Source organism: Crocodylus siamensis, chromosome 13, assembly GCF_052110815.1.
Source record: "Crocodylus siamensis isolate JL-2025a chromosome 13, ASM5211081v1, whole genome shotgun sequence".
Classification (NCBI taxonomy): Eukaryota; Metazoa; Chordata; order Crocodylia; family Crocodylidae; genus Crocodylus; species Crocodylus siamensis.
The window spans coordinates 10,367,520-10,382,377 of record NC_143407.1 but is presented as its reverse complement, the minus strand read 5'-3'; the positions used below and the strand labels follow the sequence as shown (position 1 = coordinate 10,382,377).

The 14,858-nt window shown below is 47.1% G+C and overlaps 1 protein-coding gene across 1 annotated transcript; it reads right to left on the bottom strand.

The window, feature by feature from the left end:
- Positions 1-12,387: 12,387 nt before the first annotated feature.
- Positions 12,388-13,950, bottom strand: KCNA10 (potassium voltage-gated channel subfamily A member 10). The gene has a single exon (XM_090025380.1). It carries the CDS (start codon positions 13,948-13,950, stop codon positions 12,388-12,390), a length of 1,563 nt encoding a protein of 520 aa, XP_089881506.1.
- Between the last annotated feature and the right edge of the window lie 908 nt (positions 13,951-14,858).

The following is a 14,858-nucleotide window of genomic DNA, read 5'->3' as shown; positions in this document are numbered from 1 at the left end:
AAGCTGTTGGGATGCTAAAGCCCCTAATTTGAGGGCTAGCCCACCAGCCTGTGCTGTTAGGGGCTTCCCACCTCACCCATTGGGACTGAGCTTTTTTCTCCTTCTCATGGAGCACCCAGCATGGGAGCGGTGGTATGCTGTGATCTCTTCTGGGACCAGAAATGAAGCCGTACCAGATCTAACTGGTGTGGAGTGCTGGGGAGTTTGAGACTTGGCTCTGAACAACATGACTCCAGCTCAGCTGTAGGGTAGCCCAAGTGACAATACCCAGCCACAACTGCAGTGCAGTCCCCAATCATGACTCTGTGAATTGGACCTTTTACGTGAAATTCAGTGGTTAGCAAAGCAGTTTCAGGGCCAATGTTTGTCCTGGAGTGTCACCTAGTGGCCACGCTCCGGAGACGGCAATTGTCTGTTAAAACGAGCACTGAGGTATTACTCAGAGGCTGCAAGAAGATTCATAGATATGGCCAGAAAACAATGATTCCTACCTCTTATCTGGTGCTTCAAAGGGCTTCACAAGGAAATCAGCATCATTGTTCCCATTTACGGAAGAGGAAAGTGAGGCACAGTAAAGAAAAGAGTTTGCTAAAGGTCACAGAGAAGGGTTTATTAGCACTCAGATAATCCAGGCTTTACTGGATGAGGCCACTAAAGCAACCATAGTGGCCTGAACTTCTTGCTGGGGGGAGAGGTACTGCAGTGCTATAGGGATCACAGTAACAGTCCCTTCAGGGAGGTAGGTTAGAGCATGCAGGGAAAGGCAGCTGACTTACCTGCCTTCTGATCGGCAGTAGTAGGGCAACTCAGTGCTGATGGGTTGGGAGCATTTCTCTGCCTGTTCCTCCCTCTTCATTTGAGCATTTAAACTCTTCATAATGGGACCTGGACACTTTGCACTCAGGGTTGGTCTTCACTGGCTGTGTCTACACAAGATGTTATGCACAGTAGCTTGTTACTACTGTGCAGTAGCGTTGCTGGGCTTGAATTGTGATGTGACGCTGCTGCGTAGTAGTAATGAGCTACCGTGCAGTAGTAATGAGCTACTGAGCAGTAAGCATCTGTGCAGGGTACTATGCAAGTACTAAATGACTGCACAGTACCAACTGTGCAGTCAGCTTCTCATGTAGACATGATCCCTGTGGAGTTAACTGGGGAAACTGCCATCCCAGCATGAGTCTCTAATTGAGGGGCAGAGCCCTCCTAGCAAAGCCATGCTCAAGCGTGCCCACACAGGGGCATTGATTGGGCTACCTTAATTAGTAAGTGACTTTCCACTTGGAAGCAGGGAATAGGTAAATGGCAAGAAAATACAGGCCAGGAGGACCATGGAAAAGCACCGGAGAGTTCTGAGTGACTTAGGCCTGCCCCCGTAATACAGTCTAATTGGGTTACCAATTGAAGTATTAGCACTAGCAGCACTTGGCCTCTACACCCTGACAAGCCAACCCAGGTGCACAACCTCATCACACATAAAGCCTTTGTGTGTTGCAATACAGGATAAGGACACCAGTCAGATAAGAGCTTGCAATAACTTGGGAGAGAGGACAAGCCAATAGTCCTCACTTGCTTCTGGCAGAGGCTGGAAGCTGTCTGCATTGCTTAGGCTTAACTCAGCTCGCCAACAGAACCTACCTGGAAGAAATGCCACTAAAATCGGAGCATCTTTTCTTTTGCACAGTCCCCTTCAGATACACGGGGTGGAGGGAGCAGCCCAGAGCAAAGAGACAGGCTCTCTGCAGTGCTTGGAGGGGAAGGGGTCCTTAGAGGGGTTAGGCAGACTCATTGCATAGGGATCTCCGATGCACTTAGCATTGAACTGAGAAAGAGCCACGGCAGGACTGGCTCCGCCTGGACAAGCAGCCTCATCTTCCCCAGTCACCCTAGAAGTCCTTTGCAACAGCCACTCCCCTGGCATTGAGGACTACACACGCAACCAAGTACGGTCAAGTCCCAATAAATCCTCTTTCATCAGCACCCCTAGAAATGCCAGTTCCTGGACTTTCCTCCTCAGCCTCCAACTGTTCCCCCCAAGACACACAAATGCAATGTCAAATAGGCACCTAAGCAATAGAGATGCTAGATGACTCACTCACTCCAAGCCAAGGAGAGCAATTACTCAATGCCACCTTCTCCAAGAAGCAGAATGATGAGCACCCCAGACACTGAGCAGCTGGCACAGCTCAGCCTGCTCCACTTACTGCATGAGACAGTACTGAGACTTCCCACTAGATGCCAGGCCAAGCTTCAGAATTCATCGGCTGATGAAAACGCCATGTAAACAGGGAGCTGCCTGGCAGGCCCAGACCAAGGGGGGACTCTGCATGTCCTCACATGCTCATCCACTTATGGCTGCTTAACATGCCTTGCCACACGTGCTGAGTTGTCTTCTGGCACCCTCTGCCCTTTGAACTGCAGATTTTTATTAACCTTTTGCAATCTCTGGGAAGGCAGAGGGATGAAATCCTTGCTGCCCTCTAGAATGGGCATCATCAGGCACCTGGCTGGCTCTGCATTAACGAGGCTTCGTTCAACAGCAGCTAAGGTTTTTCTCAAAGCAGCAACCTGCACATGGAGAAGGCAACTGGATGCACCACACACATCTCCTAGGGGATGAAATGGGATGTGGGCCTGCGGGCTCACATCTTGTATCAGGCACCGTTCAGTGATTACACAGGGTTTTCCAAAGGTGGGGATAGGTTCCAGCATTCCTTGGGCAGGGGGCTGGACCCGATGATCTTGCGAGGTCCCTTCCAGCCCTAATGTCTATGAAATCTAGTTTCCCAGATGGGGAAGCTGAAGCACAGTGACTGGAAGGGGCTCGCTGTAAGTCACCCAGTGAATAGCCGGGGTAGACCATGGTTCTCCTGGCTCCCAGTCCACTGCTCTGCTCACCAGGCCACACTGTATAAACGGATGCTACGACAGCACTCTCCTCATCCAATGTTTCGGGTAGAGCGAGGGCTGGATCCTCATTGAGTGCCGATCATTACAGCTACATCCTGATCAATAGAACTGCATTGATTTACACCTGTTACGAATCTGGCCCCTAGCATCTACAGCAGTCCCAGAGACCCTGTCTCAACCCTTCCTTTGCACGGTGCAGCCATAGGGCTGCACCCAAGCCGCGAGAGGGGGGCGCCAATCCTGCCCAGCTGAGGGAAAACGGAATCAGAAGGGGTTTGAGAGCAGGCCTGTATCTGCACAAAGGCACCACTAAACAAGGGCAGTCAGGACAAAATCACAGAGACACAGATCACATCAACTGTACGTAAAAACTGCAGCTCAATTCCACCCCCTGCCTTCATTTCATCTCGTCAAGGGTGTCAGCTTCACTGGCGATGGAGAGACCTTTGCAGGGCCGTCATCCTCATTATGCGCACTAGCCTCGGTTGGCTTTTGCTGTCGTGGCTTATTGAAGGATTGATAGAGTTTTCTCCGAAGCTTTGTTTTTGTCCTAGGCCCCTGGTTATTTATCCCTTTGGCTGGCAGGGTCATGGATTTTAGCGCATCATGGCCAGTGATCACATCTCAGCAGAGATACCTCATTTCTCTTCCTCTGTCTCCACCAATTCTGCTAATGAGATCCTGCATTTGGCATTGTGCTTCCTCGAATGAGATGACTGCCCACAACGTCTGGGGAGAACTTGCTCAAAACGAGCGTTAGAGGTCTGGTTTCTTTCTCAGGTCAATTTTTACACAACAGCTTTCACTGCTGTCATAAGGACGCTTACAGGATCAAAGATTTCTATCCTGGATCAAATAAATCAAACGATTCTCAATGGTCTTCTGTGTTTTACTGCTTGGGGTGTGTTGCTATCATCCTTCATTCTTTGTCTTTGCAGTAGCACCTAGGAAGCCAGGTCACGGGCCTGGATATTGATGTGGTAGCTGCTGTGACAAACCAGAAGGCAAAGTTCAGACCCTGGAGATCTTAGGATCATCTGTTTTCTAAGGCCAGGTGCCAGACTAAACCCTTTTGGAAGGTCTCTGAGTTTAAACCAGCTCATAAAACTACGAAGTGACAACAATGTGCCTGCTGAGTGTCCAGGTGTCCATGAGACATTTGCCCCCAGCCTGGATTTCCCCCTCCTCCTCCACTACTGGATAAAAGCATCCATGTGGATTTGAAAAAGTTTCTGACAGTACCCAGGCAGACAAGGTTCTTTGGGTAAATGTGACATCTTTTATTAGACCAACTTAAATAGTTGGGAAAATTGTTCTTTGCAAGCTTTTGGGCACAAACACCTTTCTTCAGGCACAGGGGGAGCCTGCTCTTGCTTTGCGGTCTCCTGGGTGGAATAGAAGCCAAGATGCAAAATGCAGGTCTGTGAAAATGCAAATGCGTGGCAGTGAGGATCAGAGGCCAAGAGAGACAACAGGTGCAAAGCAGGTAGTGAGGCTGGGGAAAGCGGGAATGTTGACAGGTGATGGACTCTAGCGGGTAAAATGTAGAGAGGACAACCTGGGGTTGTCAGGTGGCAGGCAGGTTGTCCTCAGGTTGCATTTGGCTGCAGGTTTAGGACCCATTGGGTGCATCTACATGAGACACTACTGAGCAGTCGTTGCTCATTTATATAAGCAAGTACTAAATAAATACGCAGTAACCAGAGTTACTGCACGGGAGCAACAGTGAACGTGTTTTAGTGCTGCTGTCGTGCAGCAGCCTAATACTTCTGCGTGCTAGCATCTCAGCATGGTTTTTGCCATGCAACACCACTGTGCAGTAGTATTGGGCTACTGTGCAGTCAGCATCTCACTGAGACGTGCCCATTTGGGCTGATGAGGTCCCTCATCTCGATGCCTCTTCTTGAGCCGTGAAGTCATTTTTCCTCAAGGTTAGCATCCCCTTAAAGGGTCCTGGTTTATAGAGCCTGAGTGCTCAGCCTGCTCTGAAAACCAGGCCCATTTTTTCTGGATTATCTCACATCGGCTCCCAGAAATTGCCCCAAGTCCCCAAGTCTCTTTGCAGGTTTGCAGCCTAAGTTCTGGCTTTTAATTTTTCTAGGTAGGGAAGAGGAGTCGGACAGATTACATTTTGGGACTTGTATACAGTGCTGCTGCCTGGTCATTGAATAACCCTGATTAAAAAGCTCTTCCTCACTGTAGCCAAACTATGGTGACTTTCATTTTCTGTGTGTTCTGCCTTTAAAAACTCAAAGCCTTGTTTCTGCTCCCAGAGTGCATGGAGTCACTGCAGACCATTCTGGAGGAGACGTGTTCTCTCTCTCTGTCTCACGCACATGCACGCGCGTAATTTTATTTTACTTTTTTCTCCGATCCCTTTTCCTTGGACTAAAAAAAAGCTGACTGAAGCATCGAAAATAGCATTAAAAACATACGCTTTGATCACCCAACAAGGGTCAATTGCTTTGTCGTTTAAAATCACAAAAAAAAGCCAGCACAGTTGAAAATAAATGGAAACAGCCAAAGAGGTAAATGCTTTCTGAGTCAAAACAATTCCAGAGCGGGGTAAAAAGGCACTTTTATTCTGGCATGGTGTTCACAGGTGGGATTTAGGTAAAACACAATGATTATCGTTATAATGATGCTATGCAAAACCATACAAAAAGGAAACTCTCTAATGACTTTATTCCTTTTTGCCATTTCTAGTCTGAAGCTGGACGTGGGAACTAGTTTCCACAGCAGATGTTATTGCTGAGAAATAATGGCATTTTAATTGGGTTCCAATCTTGGCAAAGCCTAGGGGAGGATATAACCGTTCAGCAATGAAAAAAGGGGAAGCAACATTGCCTGTTGCATCTGGTGAAGGAAAAATATACCATTGGGGAAAGGGAAGGGGTTTAGCTGAACACATTTATAAGTTGCTATTCTCCACCCTCCCCACTCACTTGAAAAATATTAACGAAAATGGGGAAAAAATGTTGAAAACGGTAGTGGAAAAATCTCAATTTTTCATCAAAAAATACAAATAAATAAAACTCTGAAAACCACATTTTTTCCCAGATGAAAATAGACTGAAGCTCTTTGAAAAATAGCCAAAAATGTTCAGTGCTTTGGTGTTCTGAAAAGAAAAACAACCTTCTGTGGCCTCAAATGTGTGACCTCTGGGCTGTCTACCATGCCACCCCAGCCCCATCCTGTACATTGATAGTTACCATTTTAATAGAGTAAAATTTCTCATCTGGAATTTTTTCCACCAAAAACGCAGCTTAACAAATCCAGAGTGATTTGGGCAAATTGTTTTGGTCATAAAGGACAAAAAGAAAACCCCTCAGAAGTCAAAATATTTCAGTTTTCCAGTTGGCAATACCAATATTACCTTTCCAAATTGACTTCACTTATATCAAAATAAGCAGCTTCTTAGCTCAGGTATTACTATTATGAGCAGCAATGCTTTATGCAACTATTTAAATATCAGTGGGATATTATTGTACAGAAACTCTCCCAGGCCCTGTCTGGGAGCACAGCTTGAATAAAAAAGGCTCCAGACAGGCAGATCTAAACCAGGGGTGGGCAATTATTTTGGGTGGAGGGCCGCTTACCGAGTTTTGGCAAGCTGTCGAGGGCTGCATTTCCCTCTCCGGTGCAGGGAAGCAGGAACAGCCCCACAATCCCAGGGGCTAGGCAGGATTTCTGGTTGGGGAGGGCTGGGCAGGCCTTGCTGCTGGCTCTTGCCTGTCAACTTTGACAGGCAGTCAGGAGCAAATACATATTAATTTTCCACATTTTTAGGGGCCCTGCAGGCCAGATAGAGTGTATCCAGCCCCCAGGCCGTATTTTGCCCACCCCTGATCCAAACCCAGCTCTGACACTGACCTACTGCCTTACCACTGGCAACACACTTTCCTGTTTGGTGTCTCAACTTTCCCTGGTACAACACAATGTTCCTTTGAAATCCATGCGTCAAGAGCACCAGTGAACGTAAAGAATGAATGTCTGCCCCAAGATTTTGATTTCTTCATTTGGATAACAAAATTCCTGACTAGCAATTTGACTGCATCTATGAGTGTATCATTGTAGATTCGATGATTAGGGTCTTGAACCAAAGCAGCATCTTTCTGAAGACTCCACTGGGATCTGAATTTAGCTCCTGCCTCATGGTTAAAGGAAGCCACAAATTATAGAAGAAAAGAAATGTTTTGAAATCGGCTTTCATTTAGACTAAAATAAGGATCTACAGCGTGCCTTTCTAAAAAATGAACTGAGTTTGCTTCTTGCTCGTTCCAGTGTAAATCAAGAGCTCAATTTCCCTTCACCCTCAACGTCAATTAGCAAAAGCCCCATCACACCCAATATCCCCTCATCCCTGGTATAAATTAGGAGTAGCACCAGGAGACCCGCTCCTACTCTTAACCACTCTGGTATAGATGAGGACTCGCTTTATTCAGGTCATTGGAGCTCCAACAACATGCAAGACTGAAGAGAGAGTCAGGCTGTAAAATAACTCTCTTCTGAGTCATCTCCCTGGGAATTTGTCCTTTGTCCAAGGTAGTAGTAAGAGAGATTTCAGTGTGAATATCCATCACTACTCATGAGGCAACTCCGCTTGCAAAGAGTTAATGGTGCAGCTGGGGAAAAAAGCAGATAGTCCTGAAATGTTCTTTCCTGCACTCTTCATGTCACAATGAGAAAAGTGTTTCTGAACTTTTGGGAGAGGCTAAGTCCCACTCCAGAACCAATGCAGCAATCAGAGTGTTGTTCAGATCCTTCCCCTCTTTTTTAATAAGAGAGTGCAGCGAAATGAGTTCATTTTGTCTCTCCGGATGGCTTGTTTTGCAAGATCATTGCTCGTTTCCCCTTTCTGTGAAACTCTGGTTATAGCAGCTATTGATTTGTTTTCCTTGAATTCTTTATTGCTTTTCTTTTAGCCCTGCATGAAAGTGAAAAGGCCGGGAGCCTGGATTCACTGAGCCAGGAGTGCCTTAAAGTTTGAAGTCTTCACTAAACTACCCAGAAACGTCACACGGATCTTGCCAGCTGCAGGATGTGTGTTGGTGGGACAAGCTACCCTTAAAGCTTATGTGTGTCAACCCTGTTCCTAGCATAGGTTAGGGTAGACCGGGGCGGGCAAAATGCAGACTGTCGGCCAGATGCTGCCCACCAGGCCAGTCTATCTGGCCTGCAGGGCCCCTAAAAAATTTAGAAAATTAATATTTATCTGCCCCTGGCTGCCTGTCATGTAGCCCTCGATGGCTCAGTAAGCGGCCCTCCACCCAAAATAATTGCCTGCCCCTCTGGTAGACATAAGGCTACTCTACCTTATGCTGTCTGGCACCAGCTCTTTACGCATGCTGACATCAAGCCTGAGCAGGACCAGGTGGTGATAACACTGGTGCATTGGTTTTGTACCAGATAGCAGGTCCCACATGCCAAGTTGGTTGCTGAACAGTCAGATAATACCACCATTTGCTCAATACAAACTCTGGGTAACAAAAGGTGGAAGGCTCCATATTCCATTACAATGCCCACATGCTACACATTCTCCTTATGTTCACTGTTTGCCTCATTCAATTATGCAGAGTGTACTTATTCAGGCAGAAAAAACAGCTGATGAAGAGAGTCTAGTGCGTAAGGTAATATTCAGTCCCACCGGCCTGGCATTCTACTGTTTCATTCATGCCATAGCCAACCTGCTATTTAGGGTGTTAGAAGGGAGCCAAGACCCAGAGTTCCTCCCATCTACTACTATTTGCTTGGATTTAGGCCTTGGAAGCAAAGTTGAGCAGTACAGACAATGGAGTGCTGGGTTTAACCCAAGACACAGGAGAATAAGGATAGGGTTTTACCTGGTCAATGGAGCTGGGAAGCCTCTGCAAGTTCCCCTATGCAGTGATATGCACTACATAGCCCTGCCTTGCCTTTGTATGCTACTAGGTGACTGGAAAAGGCACTTGAATGGGTGGGGGTGTCTTCAGTGTTGGGTTGGACAGTCAAGGGCATTGTAATGCTGTTTATAATGTCCAAGAAGGCCTTGAAGCTGCCATGTGCACGTTGTCCATGTGAGGCTAGAAATGGTGACGAGGATGGGGAACGATGGAGGTTCCTGAGCCTGCATGAGTGCAGAATGGGGACACGACCCTGGGTTGTAGAGAACTGTGAGATGAGCAGCCTTGTTGCTCCTCTGACACACCCACGTGCAAGTGGGTATAGATTTGCTGCTGCTTTGTGGAGCAAACAGGATGGTTGAGTTAATAGCCCCCACAGTCAAGAACAAGATTATTAAAAGTGCTCACCACTTGAGTCTTGCTGCAAATCCCTGCCCTGGTGCAATACCTATGCGTCTACTCCACCAGAGCACAACAATTAGGCCACCCTCAAATGAGCATCATGCTTGATTGATCTCAAAGACACACTTTACATTTTTCTTAAATTCCTCTGTTGCTTCCAGCCCATCGTGGCAGCCAGGAACTCTGGGCATTGCAATTTAACACAGTTAATTGCAGCTCATCCGCTAGTTCCCTGCATGTGACGCAGCTCCGGGGACCCTATAAACATCCACAGTAGGCATCTACTCATCTCACTCATAGCTCTTTTCAGCAGTGGACATTAAATAGGCAGAAATGGTATGTCTGTTTATGCTCGAGTTGCTTTCATCGAACCAGCACTGCAACGGCTGTGAGTAGCAGCAGCAACAATGCAGACACCAGGATGTGTAATGGCAAGGTGTATTATTAATAGCACCTCAAGTCTTTCGTCACAAGATCAGAAAGGGAGAGCACAGCGCAGGCCAACTGCAAGGTGTCTTGGGATCAGAGGAAATCTATTTTTGCAGAAAAAGATCAGCTGGGAGCTAAGAGGGCAGCTGTGCTGGGAGCAGCTTTTATCTGCTCACCCCGTTAATCACCACTTGCTTTCTTGTGGTGCAATGCTGAGCACACCCCAATCTACACAGTGCATCAGGTTCCCAGATTTTATGCCTACAGCTCTGACAACTATGGCTGAGCAGAAAAGTGTTAGCAGACTCCTCCCTACACAGACTTGTAGGGCCTCAATCTGCTGCAGATCCACTGGCTAGCCTGCATGGACTGCAGTTAATATCAATCCCAGCTGTGCTGCAAATATGCCCAGCTTCACACACACGATTGCCAGTTCATTTGCAGCAGTGCAATGTTCTGTGCAATTGATTTTTCTTCAGGAAGTGCTGGAGTCGACACTGGAATTTTTTTGCATAAATTAACTGAAACTTCGAGATGAGTGAAATTTCCTGACATGCAGTTTATTAGGAAGAAGATGCCATTTCATGGTGAATGGAACAAGTCACAGATTTGTGTCAGATTTAGCAAATAGCGTCAGGAGACAAAAATGGGGAAAATGGTCCCCTTGGTTTAAAGAGATCAGGATTTTATCCAAAGATCCCCAGTACTGGCTCTTCCTGTAACCTTTCTTCAAGCCCTGGTTACCCCATCTGCACCATAGGAGTAGTGATAGATAACTGCATTACAAGGTACGGGCTTGTGCAGCACACACCACTTGTCAGGCAGGGAAATGAGACGACTGCAGCAGTTTTTGTGGCAGTGCTCTTATGCCCCTTTCTGTAGATAGCCAGCTGTGCTCCAGTGCTGCCTCTGCTCCAGCCCATCAGAGTAGCTGGAAACCTCAAGGCAGAGAGCTGGTAGCAGATTATTCTCCAGAGCAAAGGGACTGCAATGTCTGTCATTGCCTGCAGGACACAGTGGCACTAAGGCTAAATACAGACAGGCAACAAACCCAAGACTGAATAAATTCAATCTTCTCGGGTTATTCTAAGCTGTGTAGATTGAACCAGTAAGCAAATGAAGAGACATGCACTTTTGATTCTAGAAATGCAACCAGAGGCCTGCAATGGCCCAGGCCAGAAGGGGGTGCTAGAGCACATCTCTCTGTGGCTAAAATGGACAGCTTGGACTAAGGCTAGCATGCCCACCCTGCAAGGGAGGTTTTGTGGGGGAGGTGCAAAGCATCTTGGGATGCTGGGGGACTGTAAGTTAACTTGGAGGGGACCTAAGACAGATGTTCAATAAACTGATTTAACTTAAATCAGTTAAGTCTGATATTATATCCCTCCAGGTTTGTCTTAAACTGGTTTTGGCCATTTTGAAAGTGGTTTATATGCACTGAACTTTTGTTGTGTTAAGGAGCTGAACCAATTTCCGATCACTTATACCAGTTTACATGTAATTTCTGTCCCTAGCCTAAAGGGAAAGGGCGTCGGTCAACATACCCTATTATATCTGCTTGGGACTGGGCTCAAGATGGGCAAGGCTGAGAAACTCCTGGTTCACGCTCATTTTCTTACTTATGATTCCCATAAAACATTCCTACCACTATGATCCTGAAACAGCAGCAATCATCCTGGCTACACAAGCCAGGTTAATATGGGCCAATTAACTTTTCTTAAGCCGAACTACAGTAAGATCCACCTGTTTGAATTTGACGAGGGAAAAAGGCTGGAAAACATGCCCTCAGAGACACTCTGACTCACCAACATCACTTCCTTATGGCTATGACACTAAAAGCAACAGACTGTCATTGGCACAGCCATTCTGGAGCAGGAGCATAAAATAGCTGGGGAGTCAGATCATGCGTGCGCACACACATGCACACACACTGGAATCAGGAAGGCCAGCTCTACTTTCACTTGACCTGGTGTGTCTCAGGAGTGCCTCCATTAGGCCTGATCCTCTTTTCACTCACTGCCTAAATCAGGAGTGTCTTTCATTTCAAACAGTGACTGTGGTATAAAACCTGCCTCAGCAAGATTAGACTTGGTGCCTACCTGTATTGAGAGAAAGCATCTCAAATAGGTGACCAGCCTCACAGGTGAATCTGGTGGTGGGTAAGATGGGGAGGTAACAGCAGTGGCGTACACCTCTAGGTTCCCGAGTTGCACCAGTTCAGCATCTCTGGCACCTGCTACAATTAACTGCTCATAGGATGCATGCAGCCAGCCCAAAGGCGACCGCTCAGACAGCCTTGGTCTAGTAGATCAGGCGCTGGTCCGAATTTCAGAAGACCCAAATTCTAGTTCTGCCTCTACAACTAACCTGATGGGTGACCCTGGGCAAGCTGCTTCATCTCTTTCTGCTTGTGCTCACAAGTCTGTGGAATACTAACGCTTATTGCTTACTTCATGTCTAACACACTTTGAGATGTACAGCTGAGAAGAGCAAGGTATCAGCGTTGCTATCTTGCATCAGTTAGGAAATGAGTTGAGATTTCTAAGTTGAGAAGTAAAATGCCAAACAGCTGAGCATCAGATAATAAAATAGACCAGTGGACATGGGAAAGAGATAAGAAAGACTGTGTTTATTTGAACAGCCACAGGAAACTGGAGACTGAAAAATGCCTGGAAAAAATCCAATTTTGTTTAAAAAAATGACAACGTGTTGACATTTTATACCTCGTTTATCAAACCCCGACTGGTGCCATACTGCCATGTCAAGTTCATGATCTGTTGTTGTTTTGGGGCTTATCACGAGAACACCCCCCATTGGTCTTGTTCAAAGATTGCGTGCTGCCATTCCCTGTAATCACGCTGGTAAGTAGTCTTTCCACCTCCCTGGGTAGAATTTGTTTCTCTTCATTTTCTGTCTCCCTGTGGTAGAAATAGTTGAAGTTTGAGACAATGACTGGAACAGGAAGTGCAATAGTTAATACCCCTGCAATAGCACACAGAGTCCCCACGATCTTCCCTCCCAGGGTGGTAGGGCACATGTCACCATAGCCAACAGTTGTCATGGTGACCACAGCCCACCAGAACCCATCAGGGATGCTGGAGAAATGAGACTGTGGCTCGTCCACTTCTGCAAAGTAGATTGCACTGGAGAATAGGATGACTCCAATGAAGAGAAAGAAGATGAGCAAGCCCAGCTCCTGCATGCTGGCTTTGAGGGTCTGTCCCAAGATCTGAAGCCCCTTAGAGTGCCGGGAAAGCTTGAAGATACGGAAGACCCTGACCAACCGAATGATCCTCAGGATGGCGAGGGACATGTTCTGCTGACCATTGAGTTCGCTGTGCTGGATCAGCTCAGTGGTAACAGTCACGAAGTAGGGGATGATGGAGACAACATCAATGACGTTCATGATGTTCCTGAAGAACTCAGACTTGCTGGGGCAGACGATGAACCTGACAAAGAGCTCAAAGGAGAACCAGATGATGCAGGTGGTCTCTATGATGAAGAAGGGGTCTGTAAAGGTGCTAGGGACCAGCATGGCTTTGGTCACATTGCTAGTGACCTCTTTGGTGGCCTTAAACTCCCTTTCTTCTCGGAACTCAGGCAAAGTCTCCACGCAGAAGATGATGATGGAGATGACGATCACCAGCACTGAAACCAATGCCACACCCCTGGCAGCGCTGGAACTCTCCGGGTACTCGAACAGCAGCCAGAACTGCCTGTGAAAGTCACTGGTGGGCAGGAGAGTCTCGGGGTCTTTGATAAATCCTTCGTCTTCCCTGAACTGGTCCATAGCTTCATTGCCCAGTTCATAGAAGGTGATCTCATCGGCAAAGATATCTATTGGGACATTGGCTGGGCGCCGGATTTTCCCCCCTGACTGGTAATAGTACAGTATACCATCAAAACTAGGCCTGTTCCTGTCAAAGAAATACTCATTTCTCATGGAGTCAAAATAATGCATCCTCTTCTCTGGGTCTCCAAGTAGGGTCTCAGGGAACTGATTGAGGGTTTTAAGTTGCGTCTCAAACCTTAATCCAGCGATGTTTATGATGACTCTCTGGTCACCTTCATCCATATCCATCCGTTCTGTGCCCAGGTGCTCACTGAATTCAGCAGAAAACTTGGAGAAAATGGTTTCATTGTTGGCATTCTCGCTATTGATGAGGATTCTCCAGTTGGACAGGAGGCTGGCACAGCTGGGGCGTCCCTTCTGCGATTGGCTAGCTGAGATAAGGTCGTTTGAATAACAGGGATCTTCCACTATCTCATCGACATTGTCAAAACTGACTAGTGCTACCTCCATCTCCTTCCAACTGGGCACGTCCATCATACAGTAATCAGATTAGCAGGATAAATCCCCGGGTCAGATACCAGCAGCTTGTGTCTTTCCCACGCTATGATGATCTGAAAGCAAACACACAGAGAGACAGAGGTGAATTGTGTGTGCATGCTTATGATGCTTGCTTTCTTGCAAAGAATTAAATAGATCAGCGTCCATGCAGCCTTTATTTTTTTTAACCAAATATCAGTTGCACTTAGGGATATTTCATGCTTCTGTTATCTCTGTCAGTCTACGCTTCTGCAGACTGTTTTTGCATACATTCATTATTGCAATTAAACCTTCCAACACACATTAAAATGTCCAAGGGTAAAGGGTGAGGTAGCAGCAGAGCTTAGGATAGAACTCGCATGTCCTGGCAGGAAATGCCCTCCCACGCTTGCAATGTCATAGTCCTTCTGAAGCCTGGATTTCAAATTGCTTTGCATGTGCAATCACAGTAACGAAGCTTCACAAATTGCAGCACACGAGGTTAGAGTGACGCAGTGGCAGAACCTGGAAAAGAGCTCAGGAGTCCTGACTGACCGCTTGAACCAAGAGAGACGTGGGGACAGAGCCCCGTCCTGCTGAAGGCAACGGGCAGGGGTTGGCTCCCAAGCCAGAAATAGATCTCTCCCAATGAAGCAGATCAGCTGTGCCATGATGCATTGCAACACACGTGATTTGCTTCACCAGGCAAAATACGTCACCCCTTGCCCTGCTATTGATGGTATGGGACAAGGGGGGGGGTGCATTTTCCTGGGGCATGAGGGCTCTAGTCCTGAAAAACCCAAGAATTCCTGAGCCAGGATCAGGCACCACACACTCTGACAGTCCTGCTCACTTTTTCCACTCCCCATGACCTGCCTTGTGGAAAACCTGCAGGTGGATCTGTCCCCAGTTACCCAGACAGGGCCCTG

Coding starts and splice junctions, on each gene's coding strand:
- KCNA10 (XM_090025380.1), bottom strand. CDS start 13,950: ATGATGGACGTGCCCAGTTGGAAGGAGATGGAGGTAGCACTAGTCAGT.